The sequence below is a fragment of the Schistocerca americana genome, chromosome 7, assembly GCF_021461395.2.
Source record: "Schistocerca americana isolate TAMUIC-IGC-003095 chromosome 7, iqSchAmer2.1, whole genome shotgun sequence".
Classification (NCBI taxonomy): domain Eukaryota; kingdom Metazoa; phylum Arthropoda; class Insecta; order Orthoptera; family Acrididae; genus Schistocerca; species Schistocerca americana.
The window spans coordinates 257911220-257928345 of NC_060125.1; the positions used below are offsets into that span (position 1 = coordinate 257911220).

At 37.4% G+C, this 17126-nt stretch overlaps 1 protein-coding gene across 1 annotated transcript in view; it reads left to right on the plus strand.

Moving 5' to 3' along the window:
- The window catches only part of LOC124623171 (sodium channel protein para), an 876466-nt gene that overhangs the window by 681652 nt on the left and 177688 nt on the right, over positions 1 to 17126 (plus strand). Inside the window, exon 27 of the mRNA XM_047148975.1 lies at positions 16248 to 16370. Within this exon, the coding sequence (XP_047004931.1) occupies positions 16248 to 16370 (123 nt within the window). The remainder of the gene's footprint in view (positions 1 to 16247; positions 16371 to 17126) is intronic.

Here is a 17126-nt window from a genome sequence, read left to right on the forward strand (position 1 = left end):
AGCCACCTGTGTAATAGCTCTCTGGAACAGGGCATTTTCCCTGATAGACTGAAATATGCTATTGTTATACCTTTGCATAAAAAGGGGGATAGATCTGATGTCAACAATTACCGTCCAATCTCCCTTCTAACAGCTTTATCCAAAATTTTTGAGAAAGTAATGTATTCAAGAGTAGCTTCACATATCTGTAAAAATGAAGTACTAACAAAATGTCAGTTTGGTTTCCAGAAAGGTTTTTCAACAGAAAATGCCATATATGCTTTCACCAGTCAAATTTCGAATGATCTGAATAACCGAACACCACCCATTGGGATTTTTTGTGATCTCTCAAAGGCTTTTGATTGTGTAGATCATGAAATTCTGCTAGACAAGCTCAAGTATTGTGGCATGAGTGGGACATTGCACAAATGGTTTAATTCGTACCTAACTGGAAGAGTGCAGAAAGTTGAAATAAGTAGTTCTCGTAACATGCAAAGATCAGCACATTCCTCAAACTGGGGAACTATCAAGAATGGGGTTCCACAAGGGTCAGTCTTGGGTCCTTTGTTGTTCTTATTATATATTAATGACTTGCCATTCTATATTCATGAAGAGGCAAAGTTAGTTCTCTTCGCTGATGATACAAGTATAGTAATCACACCTGAGAAACAAGAATTAACTGATGAAATTGTCAATACTGTCTTTCAGAAAATTACTAAATGGTTCCTTGTAAACGGACTCTCACTGAATTTGGATAAGACACAGTACATACAGTTCCGTACAGTGAATGGTATGACGCCATTAATAAATATAGACCTTAATCAGAAGCATATAGCTAAGGTAGAATATTCCAAATTTTTAGGTATGTCCATTGATGAGAGATTAAATTGGAAGAAACACATTGATGATCTGCTGAAACGTTTGAGTTCAGCTACTTATGCAATAAGGGTAATTGCAAATTTTGGCGATAAACATCTTAGTAAATTAGCTTACTACGCCTATTTTCACTCATTGCTTTCATATGGCATCATATTTTGGGGTAATTCATCACTGAGGAATAAAGTATTTATTGCACAAAAGCGTGTAATCAGAATAATAGCTGGAGTCCACCCAAGATCATCCTGCAGACATTTATTTAAGGATCTAGGGATATTCACAGTAGCTTCTCAGTATATATACTCTCTTATGAAATTTGTTATTAATAACCAAACCCAATTCAAAAGTAATAGCAGAGTGCATAACTACAATACTAGGAGAAAGGACGATCTTCACTATTCAAGATTAAATCTAACTTTGGCACAGAAAGGGGTGAATTACACTGGCACTAAAGTCTTTGGTCACTTACCAAATAGTATCAAAAGTCTGACAGATAACCAACAAGTATTTAAGAAGAAATTAAAAGAATTTCTGAATGACAACTCCTTCTACTCCATAGAGGAATTTTTAGATATAAATTAAGAAAAAAAAATAAAAAATAAATAAATAAATAAAGAAAAACAAAAAACACAAAAAATTTGTTTTATTAACTTAAGTATGTTGTTAAATTAACCTAATTATGTCATGTATTGGAAAATTCGACTCGTTCCACATCATTACGAAATATCGTATTCATGATCCATGGAACTAGTATTAATCTAATCTAATCTAATCTAATCTAATCTAGGTGGTCATCTGTTTCCTCTGTTGATTGTTCGGAGTCACTGCTGTGGTTTTCTTCTTCAATAACTTCCTCTTCCAACTCAGATTCACATGAATGTGACAATTCTTGTGATTCTTCTTCTGACAATTCTCGCAATATTTTCTCATAGTCTTCAGGATGTACAATTAGACGGTGCCTATCAAATAACTTCTTTTTCTCAATTTCCACGCTTTTATGAGACCTAATGAAACACATGTTTTTATAAAGGTAATACATTGTAGCAAATCAATATCTGAGATTGTATAATGTAATGAAAATTGCATATAGGAACTTTGACTGGATTTGAATATTCATTCTATACTAATATAACAGAAAGATTGCCTTGAGCAAACCAAAACCACAAGTAAAGAAAATACTCATATCACAAGACGCGTAGTGGCAAACACGCTGCAAACTAACACTCACGTTTCAAACAACAATAGCGACCGAACTGCTGAAAGCATGAGTCGCGCAAATGTAGCAAGTGGTGACATATGTTGAGAATAACAAATACGTATCTGGTCATGGAGGCAACTGTAACTCTATCTGTGATACTAACAGAAAACTAAATCTTGCTACTAACTGCCGCAGGAGCGTCCACCGAAGGGTTAATGGCAGCATTTTTCAACAGAATGATGGAATGGCTATGGGTAATCCTTTGTCACCCCTATCCACCAATTTATTAGTGGAGGACATCAAGGACAGGGCACTGAGGACTTCGGCATTGTGACCCACCTGCTTCTGGAAGCAGGCAATTCTTTTTTTGTGTGTCCCTATGGATGTGATGTTCTCAACAGTTTTTTTGTCCCACTTTAACTGTCTTTATTCCAGCATTAAATTTACCTTGTAAATCTAAATTGATGGGAGGCAGCCATTTTTGGATGTCATGATTACAAAAAAACAAGATGGTAGTCTGGGACATAATGTTCACTGAAAGCCCACATACACTGTTCCATATCTGCATGCCAAAAGATGTCATCCATCATACCAATGCAATGGCATCCTTATGACTCTGGCACGCACAGCATATGCCATTTCTAACACAGACAATTTAACCTAAGAACTTACACATTTGATGGGAGTATTTAAGGAAAATGGATACTCTGAGAAGCATATTTCCTGGAATATGGAGTTTGGACCATCTCCAGAGATGTGTGAAAAGGAGCATAGGTCTGTGGCTTTTTTCTTTGTGCTTGGGGCATATTGTTTAAGAGTAGAAGAATTTTAAAGGGTTTTATAGTTAGCCACTGAGTGCACCAATCTCAATCAAAAAGCAAGATAACTAAGGTCCCATGATCACTGCCAAAAGTAAACCATATATAAAGTGCCTCTATGGCACACCAACATTATTTGCTGGTCAGCAAACCTTTGTCTGTCAACCATGGATTTGACCACAGTTAACTCTGTGTATTGCAATGGAAGGCACCATGGAGATGCACCAGTATTAAGAGAGATATGAATTTGTACACGGCTGCCTATATACGTAAGTTTCCTTGACAGTCACTAGTGAGTGACATCATTGTCACACAATCTCACTTTTATCAACCATCTTAAGAGCATTTATACCTCATTACTAGACCATCCATTTATGATTGCCAAAATGGAAAACAATATAAGAACACAGAAGTTTTTCAAATACGAGATGGGAACACTTCTCAAAATTGTTGGTGTGCTTGCATCATTTCTTGAAAGTAAAAGCAATAATGGCTCCAGTACAAAAGAAGAAATGTGTAGTGTCTCATTTCAATCATTACTTTTTTGTTTAGTTCAAATAACTGCATCACTTAAATGTAAAATTCATCAAATATATACTGTTTAACACATCTGATCATCATTTTTATGAAAAATGCATGTCTTCTTATTTCTAAATAAATACTGCATACAAGACTCCAGTTTTCATTGCAAACAGAAATTCTTAATTACTGATCTTTTATAAAAGTCATTAATCAAGATAATAATTTAAAAAATTACAAATTAATTTTTTCCCATCCTTTTTTTTATTTTACACATCATGTAAATGGTCATAAAAGATGCACCTTTGTTTAAAATTTCAATCCATTTAGAACTGAACCCAGGCACCCCCCACACAGTGAGCAAGTACACTACAATAGAGCCACACTGTTTGATAATTTCTCCCTTCCTTTAGCATGTCAAACATTGTCAGAAAACTTAAGAAGTCGATTTCTCGAGAATTTTTTAGGATTGTGTTGGACTACTTTGGTAGAGGTATATTTGAGTTTCGAACTTCACATACAGTAAATTAAAAAAATTATAAAAATCCGATTGGTCATTTGGAGACACAATTTGATTCCACTCCTGCTAAGTTTGATTCATAAATTAATGAGTTCATCTTACATATATGTTATGGTATATGATGCCTTGAGTCTGTCTCAGCACATTGAAATGCAACATCATTTTAATATCATACACTTATAAAACCCCAATCATCTCACAGAAACTGGGCTTGAGCCACAGTCAAATTTAACCATGGTCAACACCCTCATTTAACTTTGATTGAGATTGGGGCACCAGAATTTTGCATTGAAACAGTGTTAAATGGCAACCTTCCCGAGGTTAAATTTTAATTGAGTTTGGTACACTCAGCTGTAAGCGTGTATCTGTCAACCTTCCAAGATAAGGGCACTGCTCGGCTCTGTGAAAGATGATTTGGGACTTAGGAAACCAGGCATATAAAAAATTCGATGTCACTGTGGGAAGGCTTACATGAGCCATTTGATTCACACAGTTCAGGTATGGTGCATGGAACATCACTGTTACACGAGGCTACAACAGCTGGAAATATCAGTGGTAGCAGAACGTTGGCTAAACAGGGAACACAAGGTGAAATTTGATGAGACTGTGGTAGTCACCATTACTTCTAGTGTTTGGGAACAGTGTTTACAAACCCTGTATCCTGCATCAAAACACAATATTCTTCTGTGCAGCTAGTCCTGTTGTTAGAAAGTAGTGTGTGAGTGTGATACATTGTTACCACTATTGTTCTACTAAAGGCAGCACCACCAGCCCAGTCTTGGAGGACAGCAAAAGAGGTGAATGGTGAATGGCCATGGATAATACAGAGGCCTATATAGGTTGATGGTTTGCAGATGTGGCATCAGTTTTCAAAGGGTCTCATCAGCAGCAATGTTCTTCTAAAGACAGTGTACAGATGAATTGCCGAAATATCAAATCCTGTTAGGATCTGGCAACAAATTCCAGGAGACTTATCATCCAATATCACGACAGTACTTGATGCTAGCTCAGTAAAATAACATTGCTGTAATGGAATAAGCTCATGGTGTCCTGACATATCTATAAGAGTGCATTATAAGTATATCTATCCTCATTTAATTTCGTATTTGTAATAAGTAAGCCATTGTTGTGCATAAACAGAAGGCAATAAAAGTAGTAGTAGCTCCTCTTTGAGCAGCACTTATTTTGGAAGCAGTAGTTTGTACTTTGTGAATTAATGGTTTCAGTAATTTATTATACACGAGGATATGTAGTGCTGATTGTGATAACTGTCTCTAAAATATATAGTTTTGTTGGTTCTACAATGTGATTTAAGTGTGTGTGTGTGTGTGTGTGTGTGTGTGTGTGTGTGTGTGTGTGTGTGTGTGTGTGTACACAAGGACATGGGTACATACACACATCAAAAAAAGTTTTGCATAACCCTGGTTCCCAGAACTCCTGAAGATAGACGTTGACTGTGGATATTGCATCACAGACACAGTCCCTTTGACTGTTCAGAGATGTCACTAAACCTGCCCAAAGATGTAAACAACCATGCATGAGCAGCACCTATTAGACGAAGGGGATCCAACAGCCGATCAGTTCCAGTCATTCCACCAGGAAGGAGGTACACAGCTTGTGTTGTTTGTAGTTCAACCATGGCTAGACGGTCAATACCGCAGTTCGATTATGTCCACGTTGTTACTTTGTGCCAGCAAGGGCTCTCAACAAGGGAAGTGTCCAGGGGTCTCGGAGTGAACCAAAGTGATGTTGTTCAGATATGGAGGAGATACAGAGAGACAGGAACTGTCAAAGACATGCCTTACTCAGCCCCACAAGGGCTACTACTGCAGTGTATAACCACTAACTAATGGATTAGGACGTGAACGAACCCTGACAGCAATGCCACCATGTTGAATAATACTTTTCGTGCAGCCACAGGACATTGTATTTAGACTCAGACTGTGCACAATAGGCTGCATGATGTGCAACTTCACTCCCGACATCCATGGTGAGGTCCATCTTTGCAATCATGACACCATGCAGCGTGGTACAGATGGGCCCAGCAACATGCCGAATGGACTGCTCGGGATTGGCATCATGTTCTCTTCACTGATGAATGTCGCATATGCCTTTAACCAGACAATCGTCGGAGACATGTTTGGAGGCAACGAGGACAGACTGAATGCCTTAGGCACACTGTTCATCAAGTGCAGAAAGCTCCCTGCTGTTTTGGGGTGGCATATGTGGGGCTGACGTATGCCACTGGTGGTCATGGAAGACGCCGTAATGGCTGTACGAAATGTGAATGCTATCCAACCAATAGTGCAACCATATCAGCAGCATATTGGTGAGGCATTGGTTTTCATGGACGACAGTTCACACCAACATCGTGCACATCTTGTGAATGACTTCCTTCATGGTAATGACTTCGTTTGACTAAAGTGACCAGCATGTTCTCCAGACATGAACCGTATCGAACATGCCTGGAATAGATTGAAAGGATGACGTGCTCCACCAACCACTCTGTGGGATCTATGCCAAATCACCTTTGAGGAGTGGGACAGTCTGATCCAACAATGCCTTGATGAACTTGGGGATAGTATGCCACAACAAATACAGGCATGCATCAATGCAAGAGGACATACTACTGGGTGTTAGAGGTACCAGTGTGTACAGCTATCTGGACCATCACCTGTGAAGGTCTCACTGTATGGTGGTACGACATGCAATGTGTGGTTTTCGTGAGCAATAAAAAGGGCAGAAATGATGTTTATGTTGATCTCTATTCCAATTTTCTGCACAGGTTCTGGAACTCTTGGAACCGAGGTGATGCAAAACTTTTTTTGATGTGTGTAGATACACCATATGCACACATACATGCATGTGAGAACATGCTGATGTATGTGAGTTGTATGCATAGCATCAACAGATATGATACAAGAAATAAGAGAGTATGATATAATTTTCAGTGGGAATGTAACAACAGTTGTTGATGAAGCAGGTTTAGCTTGGTAACCACCTAATGTAAGTCTGTTACTAAGTGATTAAAGTCTCATGCTACCAGTACACCATGACAAAGTGCCATACATATGTGAGAATGAGCTTCTCTCTTAAGTTACTTTAGGAATGACAACCTGCAAATGTGCCTTACCCAAATACTCATTCCTTTACAGAGTCTTATTCATGTTAAACTATGTTTATGCAGGTCCAATGCTTTTTCTTATCACTTCAATGTGAAAATGTACAGCTTCTATTTACTGTTAACATATTAATGATGGTGTTGTCATTATTTCAGAAAATGCTGACTCATTAGTATCTACTGATCTTCTGATCTCACTTATATATATTTCCATCTGTTTTTCTTTTAGACTTTACTTTCCTGTACAGGGAAAGGTCCCCAGTGGTGGGATCAAGTTTTTGAAACCATCTCTACTGTCATGTAGATTAAGATCCCAGAAATCACACACTGCAGCCATTCACTCTGGTGGGGCCTCATTTGCAAGTAATTGATGAAAAAAATTGGAATTTTGTTGACACTAAATACCATTAAACAAATTGCATAAATTGCTTGGTTGCATGGTGTAATTGATAACAGCTTCATGTGCAGGAGATTGTGAATTCGAATCTCACAAGGGATGGTGAATTTTTTTATTTTTAAATCTTTATCGAAATGATTTTGATCATTTTTATTCAATTAATTGATTTAAACATAATTTTTTATTTCCATTACTTTGTCACTTCATTTTAATCATAATATCAACTTCTTCATTTTCTCTCATTTTTCTTCCTATCATTCTTTTTCCACTTGAAATTTTTGTTCATGTTTTTTGAATTAATGTTATGTATTAATTTTGATTTAATTTTTGATGTTTTATCAACCTGTTTTTTTGTCCATATTATTGCATACATTATATTTGTTTCTCATTTCATTTGAATTTTGCTGTACTTATAAACCCTTCTTTCATATAAATCATTATCAGCATTATTTTTCTGATAGTGCAATAGGTATTTTTGGTTATGTTTTAAATGTTTATACGACTATTACCAAGGGAAAAAATTGCATATCTGGTAAAGAAACACCAGTGCACAGTCAATATAAATAGATTTTCGGTCTCTTGTTTTTATAACTGATAGATTGGAATTGTCAAATAATTGACTGTTATGATAAAAACTGTAATTAATGTTCACAAAAATTTCAGTTGGAAAAAGAATGATATAAAGGAAAAAATGAGACAAACGAAAAAAGTTTGTACAGTGATTAAAAGAATGTGACAAAGGAATAGAAACAAAAATTACATTTGAACCAGTTAAGTAAATAAAAAAGATCAAAGTCATTTTGATAAAGATTTAAAAATAAAAGAAGCTTACTGCACCTGACAAAATTCAAACCATGACCATTTGCACTTGAAGCCATTAGTCTCACCGTTCCACCATGCAACTAGGCTGTATAATTTGACTTTTTTTAATGGTATTGAGTATCACACAAAAATTCCAAAAATTTTGTAACAAGTACTCACAAATGAGGGCCCACCAGAGTGAATGACTGCAGGGTTTGACACCTGGGATCTTAATCTACATCACCATATGTTTGGTTTCAAAAAGTTGATCCCACTGTTGTGGACCTCTCCTTGTTAGTATGGTGTATTAAACAATCATGGTTTCAGCTTCCTAAAACATTCCACATTTTTTACTTGGAACACATTTATTCATTTAAAGACTGCACAGCATTCCAGAAGTGAAAGTTTCAGTTCAGTTTTTGCTTGTGTATTGAGGAGTAACTTACAAGATGACCTTTGGTTTTACATAATAGTACTCTTTTTCATGTAAACAACCAAAATATTGTTGGCTATTATAGGTTTTTGGAGAAGTACTTACAGCTAAAGAATAACACTTTTGAGGGGGGGGGGGGGGGGGTCACACAGCTCCTGTTTTTGAATGATCATACCTTAATAACTCCTGTATTGACTTTCAACATAAGTAAATACAATCTGCTGTTTCTCCAAATATGTATCTTCACAGTTTCTCAAAGTTTACTTCTCCAATTTGTATGCATCACAGCAGATTCTCAAACTGTGTTGTGAGTACCCCAGAAGGTGCTCCTTTGGAAGATTATTTAGGAATAATTCATATACAGCCATAGCATCTTGCAGAAACTCATAGGCTTTCTACACACAAAATTAATAAATTAATAGAGACTCATCCTGGCTTACTTGACAAATTCTGATGTGCTACAGAATGCTCCTCAGAGCAGTGCAAGCTGTTTTAACCAGACAATCTAATCAAAGTACAGTTCTCACAGTATTAGAGTCCAACCAGTATCTGATAGTATTACACTTCCACTGATAGAATTACATGTCACTCACACCAATCCTGGGCCAGATAAAATGCAGGATTCAGTAGTAGTATTGTGCCGGTTAATTGGCTGCCATAGTGACATTGGTTGGTGACACCCCCTCTCCCCACCTGCCCCCTCTTCCCTCCTTAACGCAGGGACCACTGGGGAAGAAGAACCAGCAGAGCCACCATCTGGATCAGTGGCTGATCAGTGTCCACAGGCATCACTGCAGGAATTCGGTCCAAGAGGACACTCCATAGAAGTTATATGAACCACCTTGGGAGTGTAGAGCCCACCAGAAGTAGAGAAGCAAGAGAATGCTGACTAGGATTGTGGAGATTAAATTGCTTTTGATGGCACCACAGAAGGCTGTGGGCAGTGGCCATAGTACACAACATAGACCTGTGGCAGGCGGATATTGTCCCATGGATGAGAGGTGGATGGCATCCAAACTTGCAAGTCCACAATGGGGCACCCACCCAGAAGGGAGAGGCATTCAGTGATGATGTGTGCTGGTGGCGGGCACATCATGTCCAGGAGAGTATGATGAGAACGACTATGAAGTCACTCCACTGGACTGTGGCTCTCAATTGAAGTGGCCCTGTAAGCTTCCAGAAGGCCACAGAGGACAGTATGTGCAGTGTTTGGCATCATTTCTTTGTGGAGCTAGTTCTTGAAGGAGCAGATAAAGCATTCCGCAAGAAGTTAGAGGCCAGGTCAAAGGGCATGGTACAGAGGTGTTGAATCCCATTATTTGCACAAAACTGTGCGAAGTCATGAGAGATGAGTGCCATCCTGCTATCTGAAACTACAAAGGCAAATATTTTTTCCAAGTCTGCAATGGTAGCAGCAGAAATGACCTCGGGAAATTAGAAGACAAATCAGTCACAACCGTCAATGTGGTCCAAGGAGGGAACTGCTTGGCAGATGCAGATTGATGGTCCTTGCAGGTGGAACATTGGTGGACAAGTATGCACTCACAGCCAAAAAGAGGGATGAATCAGCCTGATGCAGTGGTTCTCATTTGAGCCCCACAACAGAATCCCTTTGTTTAAGTGCTGTTGATTTCACCACGGTCAATAGGGGCAAGGATTGGAGCAGGGAAGTGTGTCTGGCCACCCATATTGTACAATATGAGTGTGGCAGAATGAGATTGGGGGGAAAATGAAATGTCCAAATTCAGATCTGAATCAAGGTGGAAACACTCCAGTTTGCGTTGGCCAAAAGTGAGGTTGTGCACATGGGGAATTGTGACAGCATTTTTGCATTAGCATGTAATATTGCTGCCCAATTTGAATACATTACTGAAAATTGGACAAGTACAACTTCAAGCACTGTAGACAATGGGCACTTTTGTCTGGTAAATGATGATTAGGCCAAATGTATTGAGCTACAATCAGTGGTCTGTAACAAGATAAAATTTCTGTCCATGAAGGAATAATTTAAGTTCCTGGATAGTGTAGATGTTAGTGAGGGCTTCCCATTCTATTTGGGAGTAGCTTTTCTCGGAGGCAGATACACTGAGGACTATGTAAACTTGTGGTGTTGTGTCCAAGAGAACTGCAAAATATGCATTCATAAGCTCCATTTTGCAGAATAAGGGCTGTGGCCTTATTTTGTAAAGATTTCATCTGGGGCTAATAGTGGATAAGTTTCCACTTCATCTTGTGCATTCGTTACTTTAAAGTCACCATGAACTCTCTAAGTGCTGTCAGATTTGCCTACTGTTACCAGTGGAGTAGTCAACTGACTGAGGGGAATGGGGGCTAACACATCTTCACGTGTGGTGCTGCTCAGTTTATTTTTGAGGGTGTCTCGTAGAACCAGGGGCACCAGGCAAACTTTGAGGAAATGATGGGTAGCCATCACCTTAGGAACGATGTGAGCTTCGAAGTGAGTCACCTTGTGTGATCCTGGTAAGAAGATTTGAACTATCACAGAGAGTCTTCAGGGTGGTTCATGGTCCTTCAGATTGCATGGCTTGTGTGTTCTACGAACCATAAATCTGAAAGCATAAAAAGAATACCTAAAAAACATTGTTTGTCTTGACACTTCCTGGCAGATTAAAATTGTGTGCTGGACCGAGACTTGAACTCAGGACCTTTGCCTTTCGTGGGCAAGTGCTCTACCATCTAAGCTACTCAAGCACGACTTGCACCCTGTCCTCACAGATTTACTTCTGCCAGTATCTCGTCTCCTACCTTCCAAGCTTTACAGAAGCTCTCCTGCGGTAGAGCACTTGCCCGTGAAAGGCAAAGGTCCCGAGTTCGAGTCTTGGTCCGGCACACAGTTTTAATCTGCCAGGAAGTTTCATATTGTGCACACTCCAGTGCAGAGTGAAAATCTCATTCTGGAAACATCCCCCAGGCTGTGGCTAAGCCATGTCTCCGCAATATCCTTTCTTTCAGGAGTGCTAGTTCTGCAAGGTTTGCAGGAGAGCTTCTGTAAAGTTTGAAAGGTAGGAGATGAGATACTGGCAGAAGTAAAGCTGTGAGGACAGGGCATGAGTTGTGTTGGGTAGCTCAGATGGTAGAGCACTTGCCCGCGAAAGGCAAAGGTCCCGAGTTCGAGTCTCGGTCCGGCACACAGTTTTAATCTGCCAGGAAGTTTCATATCAGCGCACACTCCGTTGCAGAGTGAAAATTGCATTGTTAGTTTTGTTCATTACTTCCATCAGGTAAGACCTGATTTTTTCAATACATGGTTTCACAGCAAAATTCTAATGTGGTTGTAATAAAGAAAATATTGTAGGAAACAGAAGTTCCACCAGGTTCGTTTGTGGCTCAGGTTTCTGTAATCGGTGATACAGCTTGGGATGTTCTGACAAGAATACGGCATTTTGTCTTTCTGTTTTGGGAATTTGGCAAGCTGTAAAATTTAAATTCAGTTGTGGGTGTAAGATTTCCATTCTTTACTTGGTTCATTAAAGCATGGAAAAGTTGTAAACACATTTGGCAAGGAAGACATACTAGTTAGATTCAGTGACAGTTGCACTACCTCTAACGTTACTGCTGTTAGTTCTGAAAATTCCATGTGGTTTGCCCTTGTACTAGTTTTAGTTGTTCCGAGGTAGAATACCCACACTCTCGTCTAATCATAAGAACGTTCAAAGACCAACATGCATGCATCACAGGCCGCGAGTCATCACCACTTCTGTAAATGTGATCAACAGTTGAATTAATGAAGACTCATCCTGATTCATTCGAAAAATTGAGAAATGTTATGGAATATCCCTCAGGGCAGTGCAAGGAAGTAAGCAATCCAGTCAGGTCCACTTAGTGCAGTATCAGAGACCTGGCATTAACTACCAGAGTCCAAAGAATAAGTGTCGTAAACCAAACCAGTAGACTGATGGACTCACACTTCCCCTGATTGAATTATAAGTCATTCAGACTGAACCGGGCTGACTTTAATGTGGGATTCATCAAAGGGCACTACTAGCGACAAGCACCCTTTGGGTAGTGGCACTAAATAATAGTGATGTCGTGTGTTGTCTCTGCAATAATTATTCCCGTGGATGGTTTCTTTTAGTTTTGAGAAGAGGAAGTAACCATGAAGTATTGCTGGACAAGTGTGTCTAAAATGGTAACTCTTTAAATAATGATATTCTAATTGCCTTCTGGCAACGGCAACATGTTGTTGTCATGGCACAAAATTCCAAGCAGCCCCAGGTTATGGGTTTTTCTTCTGAAATTTATGAGCTCATACTTTATCTTAGCAATTGTCTTTTATTTTACCAACACTTTTACTAATTTTTTGTGTGCTTGATGAGCTTCACTGTGAAACTTTCTACTACTTTATTGCCACGACCCTCTCTGTGAGTCAAATGTGTCTAGTCACAGCTTGTCACCAGTCAGATGATTTGACTTTGAACACTTATAATTAAACCTCTCAGACATGTGCTGAGGAAGTTCCAAATGCTGAGCATTCATTTCTTGGGTTATGTGAAGTGTTATTCATCACATTAAAATCCATCCCACTTAAAAAAGTCTTGGAAACAGTCTTTGATCTAATCACAAGTGTTCTCTCTAGACAAGAGGTATGTTTTCTTTCTTTGAGGATATTGATATTGACCTACATTGACTTTCACCTCCATGTTCATTTATTCATTTGTTTATTGCATGGATATATCCAATTGCTTCAAAACAAAAATATGAATAACACTCCACAGAAATACTCCTTCTTTTCCATAGCTGACGGCAACTAGATACCTTAAGAGTTGTTGAAACTTGCATCTACATACTGGACTGGATGTTGGTGTTGCCTGTCTTTCTGCAGGGTATGACTGTGGACTAAAGCCCAGCTATCCTCAGTAGTTTGAGAGTGATATTCATATTACAAAGAATATACATGTCAATGAAATAGTTCCTTGACCAATATAAATTTATCCCTTAACTTTTGTTTACTCCTGCATTGATATACTGAATAATGTTTTTCCAGTTAGATAAGTTTTGTAAAGTGAGATCTATTGTGGTGTTCTTTTTGTATGGTGGCATTCATATTTTGTATGCGTGTAAAACTGCAAGTCTGTAAACATAATGAATGTGATGCATAATTTGCTTTTCATGATTCTGTGCATATGAGTATGCTTGCTGCATTGTGCATTTTTCTTTTGATACTTTGTCACAATTGCCTGTTTTGTGTCACTGGAAATCAGCTCCTTTTCTTCATCCTCTTCTTTTCTTTCTTCTTCGTATTCATCATTTGTTTTAGTTAACTTTCTTAATTGAAGAGCTTTCTTTCACCTTCTTCACCTATATTACATTTTCCTAACACAAGTTCTCTGACAGTCATACATTGACTATAAGTAACAACGTATTTATAATGGTTCCATGTACTATACTTTAATTGTAAAGGCTGTCATACAATATATTTATAACATACAAAATATGTGTACTCTAAATGATTTTAAGCTCCTCTATCTTAAGCAAATGTGACATACTTCTAAGAAGTTTACTATAGAACCTCATCTAAAGATTGGTATACAAATTTAAGAATTAGTCATGTATGGAGCAAATTAGAAACAATGCATGAAGGTAATTAGTTATAAGGAAAATTCAACATAAAGCTTCTGACTTTTGCACAAAACTCACATTTAGGTTACATATTGCAATGGAATCTGGCTTTATACTAATAGAATTTGCGTATATCTTAGTGTTTTGCATGATATTTAAAAAAATATTGGAAAATTGATAGATTTAACTACTAGTCACTAAATTAGAAAGGGTCAGTAAAATGATAGGACTAATTGCATGGCATCATTGATCTGCATGATGAAAGATAGCCAAACATACAAGTGTTGAACGAACTGCTGCATCAAAGACACCATTTACTGCTTCTGTAGGTCTTAATACAATCCTTTCATGTTATCCTCTTAGATTCATGAAACGTGTGATGCCCACACAATACAAACACTTACAACATAAATATTCTTCCACTTTTAAGGTACTGGGTGTTGGTAGGTAAATTTGTTGTATAAGCCATTATAAACAAAAATATTGCTCTCCGATAGGTGTCATTTGCAATTTACAATGCTTTATATTCACTTTTTAATTCAAGAGTATAGTGGATAATACTTCCTAACTTATTTTAAGAGAATTCTGAACCTACTGATTCAGGTCATTACCTGTAATTGAATTATTTTCATTTGTCAATCATCATATGATTTAGAACATTTATTCTAACAGAAAACAATCAGTTTTCGACAATATAATGTAATTGGATGGATAAAAAATCTACTCACCAACTGATGGCAGAACACACAGAATATTTGTTCTGTATGTTTTTACAAATGAACTACTGTTGACTGAAGGAAGGTAGTGCAACAATTACTTGTTCCATTCCTTACATCATTTAAAAATAGTTCATGGCAGTACTTCACATTTAAAAAATCAGAATGGTATCTCATTTTTTTATGAATTTGCTTAGTAACTAGCTGTTTGTTGATTTCAATTACCTTATAATTATTGAGTAATTAACAACTTTTTTGATTAAATTGTAATTGAAACAAAATAGCAGTCCTAGCAAAAGGAAAGTTTGACTTCAAAAATGTAGATACAAGGAATTCAGGGCACACACACAACATATGCACAATGCTACTTTTTCTTATGGCCTTCAGTCTGAAGACAGGTTTTTTGCAGCTTCCCATGCAATACTATGTTGATAAAAAAAATCTAGAAAACAAAACATGAGACATCATTCCAAGAGAATCTTTATAGGAAATCTAATAAGAACAGAGAGACTCAATATTGCTAATTTTTAATATCAGTGTGTGATCTGATTACTCGGATAACAATGGGAGATCCTTTACATACATCCATTGATTGTTAGCGGATGTCATCCCTACTCTGTCACACAATCTGAAGATGCTATACTAAAATCAATGTATTTTACAAGAATCTTGCACTAATTATTTATGTCGAGGAACTGTAGAGGAAATAAATAATTCAGAGATGCTGAAGTTTCTTACAGTGTAATTCAGTTTATTTTATAATGTTTGTGGAGTGATTTTAATTCACTGTGTTTTGTTTATTAAAATTTTACTTGTAAATTTTTGAATATTACACAGACCTATTGACAATGAAAGCATGATTTACATAGGAAACTAATAGAAAATGCAGTGTTCAGTGACAGAAGACTGTAACAAGGTTACTGAAGTGTTGAAAAGTATTCCATGAATGTTTCATTCATTGCAGAAAAGTATTCTTTAATTAAGATGTTAAACCAGAAACAAAACCATGAAAATATTACCGATTAATTCAGCAATTTTTACTTATCTCTTTCCCCCAAGACTAATGCAGTATCTTGTTTTCTTTCCCACATTCAGTATGTGGTATCTGGAGAGTCATATCAATCAACTGAAAACCTTATATTCAGTGTGTCCTGGTATTTCAGTTGCTCTTACAGTCTTCATCACTGATGAACATGGCCCTCCAATTCAGTTTTAATACTTTACAATAACTAATTAAAATGTAGCTTCAACTGCTACTTAAGTTTCTTATGAAACTTGTAATGTTTCAGGTTGTCGTCAATGCTCTTGTGCAAGCTATTCCCAGCATCTTTAATGTGTTATTGGTTTGTTTGATATTCTGGCTCATTTTTGCTATTATGGGAGTACAGCTGTTTGCTGGAAAATACTTCAAGGTTGGTTTAGTTTTCAATAGTAACAATACCATGAGTCTGTTTGCCATGACATGTAACTGATAATATAATGTAAATGGACGGATAAAAAAAAAAATCTACTCACCAAGCAACAGCAGCAGGGGAAGACACACATGGAAGTATTTAACTTTTGTGAGCTTTCCGAGCCAGTGGCTCCTTGTTCTGGTGGAAGAGTTGAAGGGAAAGGAAGAGGGGTGAAGGAAAAGGACTGGAGAGGTTTAGGGAAAGCGGGACAGTTTGGAAAAGTCACCCAGAACCCTGGATCGGGGAGACTTATCAGACAGAATGAGAAGGAAAGACTGATTGTTGGGGACCTACCCCATCAACTCTTCCTCCAGAAGAAGGAGGCACTGGCTCCGAAAGCTTGTAAAAGTTAAATGCTTTTGTGTGTGTGTGTGTTCCTCTGCCACTGCTTGGTGAGTAGATTTTTTAATCTGTCCATTTACATTAGATTATTAATAATTGTTTATTTTCGATTTTATGTAACTAGTCAGATGTGTACAATGTTTATTTAATTTTGTTACTTCATAGCTGTATTTTCAATTAGTGGAACGAGTCATAAATCAGCTAAAATTTGTTTCTATATATTTTTAGTGAAATATGTGTTTGTGGGCTGATTTTGTTGCTACAGTTATTTAAATATTGTTTTGATTATTCATTAGGGAATGTTCAATTACATCAGTGCGTTATTTATTGACTAATATGGTATATAAACTTTTATCATTTTTTTTTTTTTTT